This window comes from Motacilla alba, chromosome 2, assembly GCF_015832195.1.
Source record: "Motacilla alba alba isolate MOTALB_02 chromosome 2, Motacilla_alba_V1.0_pri, whole genome shotgun sequence".
Taxonomy (NCBI): Eukaryota; Metazoa; Chordata; class Aves; order Passeriformes; family Motacillidae; genus Motacilla; species Motacilla alba.
Genome location: NC_052017.1, coordinates 52,074,172 through 52,085,555, shown reverse-complemented (window position 1 = coordinate 52,085,555; position 11,384 = coordinate 52,074,172). Strand labels below are relative to the sequence as shown.

Here is an 11,384-nt window from a genome sequence, read left to right as displayed (position 1 = left end):
TCCTGGTGACGAGAGCAGTGCTGGGACTTGGAGTCCTGGTCCCGTCTCCCGGCAATGTTGTGACAGGCTGGGGGCACTCGGTTTCCCAGAAGGCTCAGAAACAGGGTGGCCTCCCCCGAGGGCCCGGCGGGGCCTTGTGGGGTTATGGCGGTGCTGGTCCTGATGCGCTCCCCGCTGCCGAGGCTTCGCGCTCTGCTCCAGCGCTGCTGGGGGCGGCTGGAGCGCGGCCTCTGGCCGGGTGTCTTCGGGGGCCAGAGCCCGCCCTGGGGTAGGTTCTGGTCTCTTCTCCGCTCAGCTGAAGGAACAAGACACGTTCCTGTATCACTTGGGTTTGGGAAGGGTTTGGAGTGGATGATCTCAGAGGTCCCGTCCAACGCCATCGATTCTGTGATTGTGTGAGAGGGCGATGTCGGGGCTGAGGGACTTGTTTTACCTCTGAGGGGCGGAGGGAGGGAGGGAGAGCGCTGCGGCCCTGGGGTCAGTGAGGGAGCGGGGCGGGGGCGCCGCTCTGGCCTTGCTTCGGGGGTGACGGCAGCATCCGTGTCGTGTTTCCTCGACCGCACGAAAATGGGGCTTGGCTGTAAGGAGTTTCTTTCTCGCAGAATCACAGATATGGTGAGCTGGAAGGGGCACAGTAGGATCGTCAGTCCAGCTCCGCCCCGCACAGGACAGCCCCAAGAGTCACACCGTGTGGCCAAGAGCGTTGTTCAAATGAACAACAGAGCTTCCTGAGCTCTGTCAGGCTTGGAGCTGTGACTGCTTCCCTGGGGAGCCTGCTCCAGTGCCCTAACACCCCCTGGGGGAAGAACTTTTTCCTAATGTCTGATCTAACCTCCCTTGACTCAGCTTCATGCCATGCCCTTGAATCCTGTCACCACAGAGAAGAGATCAGTGCCTGCCCCTCTCCTTCTTCTTGTGACGAGCTTGTTGAATGTGATGAGGTTCCCCCTCAATCTCCTCCAGGCTGAACAGATGAAATAACTTCAGCTGCTTCTTGTACGGCTTCCCCTCCAGGCCCTTCCCCATCCTCCTGGCCCTCCTTTGAATGCTCTGTAAGAGCTTAATATGCTTCTGATGTTGTGGTGCCCAAAGCTGCGCACAGTATTCAAGGGGAGGCTGCACCAGTACAGAGCAGAGTTGGACAATCACCCCCCTCTTTTCCTTTCTCCTGCAGGACCAGCACTAGCTGTGCAAGGTCCGGCTCTTGTTCCACAAGGGATCAATGACGCTGAGGCGCCGAGCCTGCTGGAGAGCTTGGTGTGGATGGCGGCGCCCAAGCAGAGGCGCACCATCGAGGTGAACCGCTGCAGGCGCAGGAATCCCAGCAAGCTCATAGAAATAAAGGTAAGCAGCAAAGCCCTTGTTTTGGAGAGTCATGGCGGAGGGAAGACTGTGAAAGCTCTCTGGAGTTTATATCTCTCTTTTATCTCTCTATAAATCAATAAGCGTAAAAGATACTGTAATCTTTAAAATCCTTTGTAAATGTTTTGTAATTCATCATGTGTGACAGTAGTCTGAGGTGAAATAAACAGTGGCACTTGAGGTGCAAGCCAACAAAATGTGAATTTTGGCTGAACACATAATGTAAATGGAAAAGGCCTACATTTTCTGTGCATCTAATTGAGCACATAGGTCTTTAGTCTTGCAAACATAATTAGGCATAATGACTTAGATACTAAATTTAGAGACTGTTCTTAGTAGTAAGCATTTGACATAGCAACATGTTACAAAAAAGTTATGTAGAAGAATACATTTTGAAATGGTAGGTGAATTTCTCTAATTTAACATTTTTATTTGTAATAGTTACCTGTTTCTTTTTTTTTGCTGCTGTTAGAATTACAACATTTCCTCTTTTCCATTTTAGAGGAACATAGAAGTTTGTCCTGAATGTGGAAACTTGAAGCAGAAACACGTCCTTTGTGGCTATTGTTACGCAAAGGTCAAAGAAGAGACTCGACTGATACGGATGGAAATATACAAGAAAGAAGCAGCACCATTTAATGCTCCAACTGTAGAGACTGTTGTCCTTTATGAAGGAGAAAAACCCACAGAAAAAGATGAAGGCAAGCGGATCATTGAAAGAGCCAGGAAGCGTCCATCTTGGTTTGTTCAAAATTGATGCTGTAGAATTAATGGTAGCAAAAGCAGTTGCCGCAGGAAGAGAATTCATGATTTTCAAGAATGTTTTTCTCATTGACTCAGTGTGAACAGAACTCCTCTGAACTTTTGGGAAGCCTGCTTGAAATTTGTGTCGTGCCATATGATTTTCCAGTCAGATGGTGTTTCTCCAGCATGCAGTGGGAAATGCTTCTCAGTGATACATCATAGCAGTCAACAGAGAGAAATCAGGATCTGCCTTGGATTTGGATACCTGCGTACCGTACCCTGAACAATTTGTATGCTAATGTTCTGTGCAGGTTTTGTAAATAACATCTTCGAAATTCACAGATGTACAATAAAGTTTGTCAAGTGTCCCAGGGAAATTTGCTTTCTGGTTTTGGCTACTGCTCTTTTGGAGGGGTAAATGTTTAAAATTTAAAAATGTTTAAAAAGTGACATTGATCAGAAACAAAGGATATTTGCAAGGAAATATGCAGTTTTTTGGTTATTTCCTTTGTGCGGATCTCTCCACAATGCTGCTGTTTTAGATAATTTGTGATAGTCCTAGGTTTGAGCAAAATAGTCGTTGCCGCATTTTTTTCTGCACTGGATGAAGGTTGACTATTCCTTGCTATTGTCAGTGTACAAGATAATTCTATCTTAAAGGGATGTGGAAAGCCTGTTCCCTGACCCCCCCCCCCCCCCCCCCCACCCGTCAGCATACACTTGAGTAAAAAACCAAACTGAAATGTAATGACTGGAAATCTGTAAATGTGGCGGGGTCAAAGCTGATTCTTTGCAGCTGTTCAGTAGTCTGGGTGGTCAGTGTGTGCTTGGAAAAACACGAGCAGCCACGGTGCCTTCGGCTGGAGTCCTGGGCAGAGAGGGGGCAGCTCTGCCTCCAGTCTCCACTGGTGCCCTTCAGAGGTGCAGCTGCAGCACCTGCCTGGATTTTCACTTTGGTTTTAGCCACACAGCAGCACCACTGCTTTAAGGGTTTAAGTCTGTTTTCAGTTTTTGTTGGGGATTTCAGTATACATAGGCTTTGGTATTGTGGCTCAGCCACCCTAGTAGCTATTTGCTGCCAAAAAATGCAAACCCGCTCCAACTCTGTCACCGAATCACAGAATCACTAGATTGGAAGAGACCTTCAAGATCATTGAGTCCAACCCATGCCCTAACACCACCTCAACTAAACCATGTGCTACATCCAATCTTTTAAACACATGCAGGGATGGTGACTCCACACCTCCCTAGGCAGACAATTCTAGTACCTTATCCTTCTCCCCATTAAAAAAAACTTTTTCCTAATATCTAACCTATATTTCCCTGGTGCAGCTTAAGACTGTGTCCTGTCGTTCTGCCAGTTGCTGCCTGGAGAGAAAGACCAACCCCCACGTGACTACAACCACCTTTCAGGAAGTTGTAGAGAGTGATAAAGTCATCCCTGACTCTCCTTTTCTCCAGGCTAAACAACCCCAGCTCCCTCAGTCATTCCTCTTAGGGATTGTGTTCCAAGCCCCTCACCAGCCTCGTTGCCCTCCTCTGGATGCGCTCAAGCGTCTCAACGTCCTTCCCAAACTGAGGGGCCAGAACTGGACACAGCACTCAAGGTGTGGCCCCACCAGTGCAGAGTACAGGGGAAGGGTGACCTCCCTGCTCCTGCTGGCCACACTGTTCCTGATACTGGCCAGGATGCCGTTGGCCTTCTTGGCCCCCAGGGCACACTGCTGGCTCATGTTCAGTCAGCTGTCGACCAGCACCCCCAGGTCCCTTTCTGCCTGGGCACTGTCCAGCCACACCGTCCCCAGCCTATAATGCTGCAGGGGGTTATTGTGGCCAAAATGCAGGACTTGGCACTTGGATTTATTAAACCTCATCCTATTGGACTCTGCCCATCCATCCAACCATTCCAGGTCTCTCTGCAGAGCCCTCCTACCTTTCAACAGATCAACACACGCTCCCAGCTTAGTGTCATCTGCAAATTTACTAATGAAAGACTCAAGACCCTCATCCATGTCATCAATGAAGATATTGAAGAGAACTGTTCCCAGCACAGACCCCTGAGGGACACCACTGGTGACTGGCCACCAGCTGGATGCAGCACTGTTCACCACCACTCTCTGGGCCTGGCCATCCCACCAGTTTTTACCCAGCAAGATTGCTCCTGTCCAAGCTGTGGGCTGCCAGCTTTTCCAGGAGTGTGCTGTGGGAGACAGTGTCAAAGGCCTTGCTGAAGTCCAAATAGACAACATCCACAGCCTTTCCTGCATCCACCAGGTGGGTCACCTGGTCATAAAAGGAGATCAGGTTGGTCAAACGCGACCTACCCCTCCTAAACCCTGGCCATCCTGTAAGTGCTGTGTGATGACATTTGGTATAAACTGCTCCATTGCCTTACCAGGTACTGAGGTCAGGCTAACTGGCCTAGAATTACCAGGACCCTCCTTCCCACCTTTTTTGTGAATGGGCATCACACTGGCCAGTTTCCAGTCATCTGGAACCTCCCCAATGAGCCAGGACTGCTGGTAAATAAGGGAGAGTGGTTTCACAACCTCATCTGCCAGCTCCCCCATCACCCTGGGATGGATCCCATCTGATCCCAGATTTTTATGAGCATCCAAGCAGCTCAGCAGTTCTCTGACTGCCTCCTCCTGGACAACAGGAAGACCATTCTGCTCCCTGACACCATCTGCCAACCCAGGAGGACAGCTGTCATGAGGAAAAGCCATCTTCCCACTAAAGACTGATATCAGAATAAATCACATGAGACTACGTTTTCTTCAGGATGGAAAAAGCCCATTCTTTATTCATGTAACTCATTTTTATACAGTATTACAGACCTCATGTGTGACTCCAATTGGTTAGTAGCTTTCTTGCTAATTACTTTATTGGTTAGTAAAAAGGTATTTTACTTGTCCATCAAATTTCTCTACTCTTCAATTGTTTGCATACTTTTTTCACTGATTCTCATGGTATGGATTTAATGTTTATGCAGGTGTTAGTTTTTTTCACCCAGGAATAGATTGTTATGTTAATGAACTGCTCACACTAGGATTACTTTCACACATGGGAACTTGCAAAGTGTTAGGTCAGCCATCCATTTAACAGAGCAGGCCTGATTTTATGAGGCCTTTCTTTTATAATTTTTCTACCTTACTGCAACAGACTGAGGCAAAGAAGGCATTAAGCACTTCTGCCTTCTCCTCATCTGCAGTTAATAAGTCCTTCCTGCATCCAGTAGAGAATAAATGTTGGTCTTACCCTTCCTTTTGCCTGTTAATATATTTGTAAAAACATTTTTTTATTATCCTTTACAGAACTCACCAAATTAAGTTCAAACTGAGCTTTGGTCTCTCTAATTTTTTCCTACCTGCCCTAGCAACCCCCTTAAATGCTTCCTGAGAGACCTGACCCTCCTTCCAAAGATGATACATCCTCTTTTTATTCCTAAGTTCCTTCAAAACCTCATTGCCCATCTAGGCTGGACATTTGCCTCATTGTCTCATCTTTCAGCACACAGGAACAGTCCTCTTCCAAGATATCTGTTTTGAAGCATGCTCCCCTTTCCTGGACTCTTTTTTTTTTTTTTTTAGGACTGCTTCCCAAGGAACTCTCTGAATAAGTCTCTTAAATAGGCCAAAGTCTGCCCACCAGAAGTCCAGTGTAAAAGTTTTATTGATGTTCCACCTGATTTCACCAAATATTGAGAACTCTATAATTTCATGATCACTGCACCCCAAGCGATCTCCAACTACCACATCTCCCACCAGCCCATCTCTGTTTGCAAACAGCAGATCTAACATAGTCCCTCTCTTAGTGGGCTCACTCACCAGCTGTGACAAAAAAATTGTCCTCCACGCCCTCTGGGAACTTTTTGGACTGCCTCTTTTCTGCTGTATTAAGTTCCCAGCAGATGTCTGGTAGGTTGAATTCATCTACAAGAGCAATGGCTGGTGATCCTGAAACATCCTCCTGCTGCTTATAGAATAAGTTGTCCACCTCTTCTTCCATGTTGGGTGGATGATAACAGACTCCCAGTAGGATGTCAGCCTTGTTGGCCTTCCCCTTAATTCTTACCCACAGGCATTCAGCTTCATCTTCATTAGTTTCAATACCCATGGGATCAAAAGCCACCCTAGTATAAAGGGCCACCCCTCCACCTCTTCTCCCTTTCCTATCTCTCCTGAAGAGTTTGTAGCCATCCAGTGCAGTGCTCCAGCCATGTGAGTCATCCCACCACGTTTCTGTGATGGCAATTACATCATAGCTCTGCTGCTGCACCATGGCCTCCAGCTCTTCTTGTTTGTTGCCCATGCTGTGCGCATTGGTATACATGCACCTCAGCTGGGCTGCTGCTATCACTCCTAACTCAGGCATACCACCCTTGGGCCTGCTTCCAGAGAGACCAGCTGCATCTCCTTTCCCCCTCAAACTTAGTTTAAAGCCCTCTCAATGAGTTCCACCAGTTCATGAGCTAAAAACCTTCTGCACTTAACAGAGAGATGGAGCCCTTCTGGTTCCAGCAGGCCAAGTGCCATAAAAGTTGCCCCATGATCAAAGAACTCAAAATTCTGCTGATGACACCAACCCTTGAGCCACTTGTTGATAATGTGGGCTCTCCTATTCCTTTCATCGTTTTTCTCTGCCACCAAAGGGACTGCTCACTTGAGCAGAGCACTACCTGTGTCTAGGTTGTCCCTCTATTTCCTTGGAATTTGAGTCCTTGTGCTCCTTTGCTTCCTGGTTCAGGGAGCTGTGCTGACTTGGAACAGTGGCTTTCTACATCGTGTTTTTTTTTGGTGGGGATCTCCCCATAGGGATCTTCTGACAGGGTCAGAAAAATGGCAGACTGTAGGAATATGAAAGTGGAGGACACAGGACCACACTTTCCACAGAAGCCTTTATCTGTAGTTGGCTGAGCTCCTTATGCCTGCTTAAGGAGTGGGCTAGTGTGTGCTGGAATGTATCACTTTTGCTTTCCTTGCTCTGGATCCCATGCTTTGAAGTATAACTGGTAGTAACAGGTGTTAGTGGAGATACTACATTTCCTCAACAAAGTAAGGGCATAATTAAACTGACAAGTATAAATTGATGCCATTCAGTTGACAATATCCAAGCAAACAATATAAGTCCTTTTGATTTGTCCAAACAGGATTTAGTCCAGTCATGTCTATTTTTTTCTTGTTCAGAAGTGAAGCCGAGAAAAGGTGTCCAGCAGTGGAAAGCTAACTTTTGACAGAGCTGCATGGGATGAGACTGACCCCTTAGAGGCGAGATTAGCCAAGCAGTAAGGCAGAGACACACATGCCTTTCCCACAGGGCAGTGTATTTTAGAGAGAGGCGAGGGTCCTTTGATTTGTCCACATATAGGACCGATTACACTCTGCCAGTTGCACTCAGTTGCTTTTTAGATATTAATATTTGACAATTCTGTAGGAAAAAATCTGAATAAGCATCACTTTCTACAAGATCAAGATCAGTGAATCCTTACAGGTAAGAAATCAAGCAAAGGGGCAAGACACCTGCATAGATGAGCAAGGAGCTTCTGGTGAAACAGGAAGAGAACTAGGAAGTTTGTGGAAGCTTGTGAAAAAAAGTGGCAGGGTTCTTGGGCACTTGAGAGGGATATAGGAATGTTTTCAGAGTACACAGGAGTGAGATCTGGAAGGCTAAGGTCCATTTGGAATTAAATCTGGCAAGGGATATTAAGGACAACAACAGGGGCTCCCTCCAGTACATCAGTAGCAACAGGAAGATTTGGGAAAATGTGGGCTCAGTGCTGGTGGTGACAAAGAATCCAGAAAAGGTGGAGTTATGGAAGGTCTCTTTTTGCTTCAGTCTTTATTGCTAAGGCAGCCCTCAGGAGTCTCTGACTCTGTAGGCAAGCAAAACAGTCTGGAGATAAGATTTTGTGTTGAGGAGAATCAGATTGGCATTTGTGGGTGTCATAATAATACCCACAAATACATGGGCCTTGATGGGATGCACCCTCAATGCTGAGGGTTATTTGTAAAATCATGGAGAGGGACATAAGAACTCGAAAAAGAACAAGAAAGAGGACAGGATCCAGGGAACTGTGAGCCAGTTAACCTTTCCTCACCTGGAAAGGTGATGGAACAGCCTGGTTGTCGTCTCCAAGTGAGCAGACAAAAAAGAAGGTTACGACAAGTAGTCAACATGGATCCACCAAGGGGAAATCATGCTTGGCCAGCCATTCTTGTATGATGGAATGACTGGATAGGGGAATGAGGGAAGAGCAGTGGATAATGTCTACCTTGACTTCAAGGCTTTTGACACACTGTCTTCCACGACACTCCCATAGGTCAGAACTGGCTGAATGGCAGATTCCAAAGTGTTGTGATCATCGCCAGAGTCCAGCTGGAGGCCTGTACCTAGCAGGGTTCCTCAGGGGTCAGCAGAGGGTCCAGTCTTGTTCAAAAGAGATCATTAAGGGACTGGAGGACAGGCTGAGGGAGCTGGGCTGGTTCAGCCTCGAGAAGAGACAATTGTGGGGATCTTACCAATGTATAAACTGCTCCAGGTGAACCTGCTTTAGCAGGAGGGTTGAACTAGATGGTCTCCAGAGGTCCCTTCCAACCCCAGCCATTCTGTGATTCATCTCATAGCCATACAGTTTATGTTGGTTCTGCATTTTTGCAATCCAGACAAAAGGAGATGCTTGACAATGTTTCTTAGTTGTTTCTGAGTAGTGTGAGGAGAAAATCATTTGGTATTCATAGTATCTACAAGAAAAATTAGAACCAACTGATAAATATTGAAGATTTGTATATGTTATTGATGTTGCAGCAGTTAATTTTCCATAGAAGAAATTATCTTCAGTGAGAGTCAGAACAGTCTTGTTTGAATGACTTTTCCTTCAAAAGAAGAGCAAAGCTCACTTTCATAGTTTTGTCCTGTTAACTCTGCCAATGTCAAGCTCCATTACCTTCAAATAAAATTGTAAAAAATAAAAATTCCTCTAAAACATGTAGCCTGGTCTGTTACTTGAAATAAGCCCTGTTTAAAAAGTAATTTTATAAAAATATAAATCATAATAGTGCTGATAGAGAAACACACTTTTGGAAACAGTGTAAATTAAAATTAACAAGAGGCAAGCTGTTTGCTGCAAATGCTGTGCTTTAGAATCCATTTACAAACAAAAATTTTATGCACCAGTAATTTCATTTTGATTCTTTATGTACCTTCTAGAAGTCAAAATAGACATTTTTGTCTCAAAATTTCATATGATTAAATACATGTGATATTTGATTATATTTTTTCTTCTATAAGGATTTTATTTTAAAATTAATTTATTTTACATTTTAGAAAGATCTGTAAAGATGATGTAATATCCTAAAATACAAAGATGCAAGTTGCTAAACAATTTTGTGTATTACTAAGATCTGCAGACATAGAGGTGATCTCTGGCAGTGATCAATTATGATATCCTTAGAGGCTGATAGACCAAGTTCCTCCTTAATCACCCATTTAGGGAGGGATTGTTAATAAAATGTTTCTGTATAGAAACATCTGTCGGGTCTTCTGCCCACCCAGGGACGCCAGATGTGGGGTTTCCTGCCCACCCAGGGATGCCAGATGTTGGGTTTCACCCCCGGATTGGGATGACCCCAAAAGATGGAAAAGTCCCTCCTCCAACCCGTGCCTTCAAAGAAAGACTCAGTAGTCTTCTGTTGTCTGTTCTCAAGGTTGTTTATTGTTGGTTATCTAAAAGATTCTTCTCCCTGAACTGCTGTGGCCCGTTCAGCAGCTCAGACAAAGGCACTCTGCCCTCCCAGGGGGCTGGTGCCATCTTTTATATCATATATTACCTACTACATGTTTATACCTTTTCCCCAGTACCTACTATCTATATTGAATGGTGACTTTCTACTCTAAACCAATCTGTGAGTGCCAGCATCACCAAAGACATGGAGGTTAGGAAGGAGAAAGAAAGAGGACAGGGCACACCCAAATCCCTCCATCTTAGAATCCCTGACCCCCATGTACAAAACTTGGACCCCTACGTACAAGGCTTCAAACCCTCCTGTACAGCACTCAGAAATCCTACCCTTTACTTCGTGACTACTTCTACTACAATATCTAAACTTTTGCGACTTCTTGTTCTTCCTGCAAAGTTGGTAAACTGTTCCATGGGTCAGATTCAAAGCCACAGGGGTCTCTGGCTGCATGCCAGAGGGTCTCAGATGCTTTTGACCTGGGTCTGGAACGTCCGAGAATGCCTGTGGGACATTCTGAGTTCCGACAAACATCCATTCTGTTGAACATCCTGTGCTGGCATTTGATGTAAGATACCCTCCTTCAAAGCACTAGGTGGCAGAGCAGTGCAGGTTTCGGGCAGGTGCGAAACAAAAGCCCGAGCTCTGAAGCGTGAGAGGAAGCAGATTCCAAGAATTTTCACCTGCGTAAGCAGAACTTCTGTAAAAAGACTGCATTTGATAAATGAGAAGAAATATACAATAATAGTTATGAAAAATAAACTAATGTATTATAATTAATTGTTCCAACTAGATTTAATTCAATCACTATGGAGAACTAATGCGCTGGTTTTTGTTTATATTTATGCACTGCTGGTTTTTGCTGGGTGAAGTATTGAAATTGCAGTTTTACCTATCATTTCTCCTTAATTACAGATGGCTTTTCATGTTGTTTGCTATGCCTATAGAAAGCAATGCCTATATATTTCTATGTCTGTATATTCAGATAGTTGACATTTTATTTATGCAGCTAGAAAGTCACAAAAATAATAGGTCTGATGGCATTCCAGTGAATTTAAAGGTATAATTGTCTTGAATTCATAGAGCCATAAGGATCAATTTGTAAACAGCAGACAGAAACTGGAAAGAAAATGAACCAGTGTGGTGTTTAAAAAATATTAGTTGCTCAGAACAGAAGATTTTGTGCCCCATCAAAGGTTTGAAACATTTTAGAAGCATAGGAGTGATAAAGGTTCCTGTGTTTTTAGAAACTGGGAATTAATATTTAAATAAGATACTTACGACATTCCTTCTGTCTCACCACATGACTGCATTGTGTAATTTATGCTGTGGAGGAGGATCAATAAATATGAGATATTTCCAAATAATTCACCTCACTCTTAACCTGCCAAAGACTTAAAAATGAGGCCAAATGGAAGGAAAACCTATGAAATGAATGCAAAGAAAGTAGACTATGTAGCAGTGATGGATCTAATTTTTGCTCACTATTATGTATATTCCTAGGAGGTTTTGTTGAAGTCAGTGGTGCATAATTCAAGTGACAAT

At 44.7% G+C, this 11,384-nt stretch overlaps 1 protein-coding gene across 1 annotated transcript; it reads left to right on the top strand.

Moving 5' to 3' along the window:
- Window positions 1–102: 102 nt before the first annotated feature.
- MRPL32 (mitochondrial ribosomal protein L32) lies at window positions 103–2,483 on the top strand. Its single transcript, XM_038127849.1, has 3 exons — window positions 103–268; window positions 1,175–1,344; window positions 1,865–2,483. The coding sequence occupies exons 1-3, from the start codon at window positions 145–147 to the stop codon at window positions 2,117–2,119; spliced, it is 549 nt and encodes a 182-aa protein (XP_037983777.1). The 5' UTR covers window positions 103–144; the 3' UTR covers window positions 2,120–2,483.
- The last annotated feature ends 8,901 nt before the right edge of the window (window positions 2,484–11,384 follow it).

Bases quoted from the DNA above. Each gene is read 5' to 3' on its own strand.
- MRPL32 (XM_038127849.1), top strand. From the start codon at position 145: ATGGCGGTGCTGGTCCTGATGCGCTCCCCGCTGCCGAGGCTTCGCGCT. The intron at 269-1,174 runs GTAGGTTCTGGT...TTTCTCCTGCAG, and splicing joins GGGCCAGAGCCCGCCCTGGG to GACCAGCACTAGCTGTGCAA. The intron at 1,345-1,864 runs GTAAGCAGCAAA...TTTCCATTTTAG, and splicing joins GCAAGCTCATAGAAATAAAG to AGGAACATAGAAGTTTGTCC.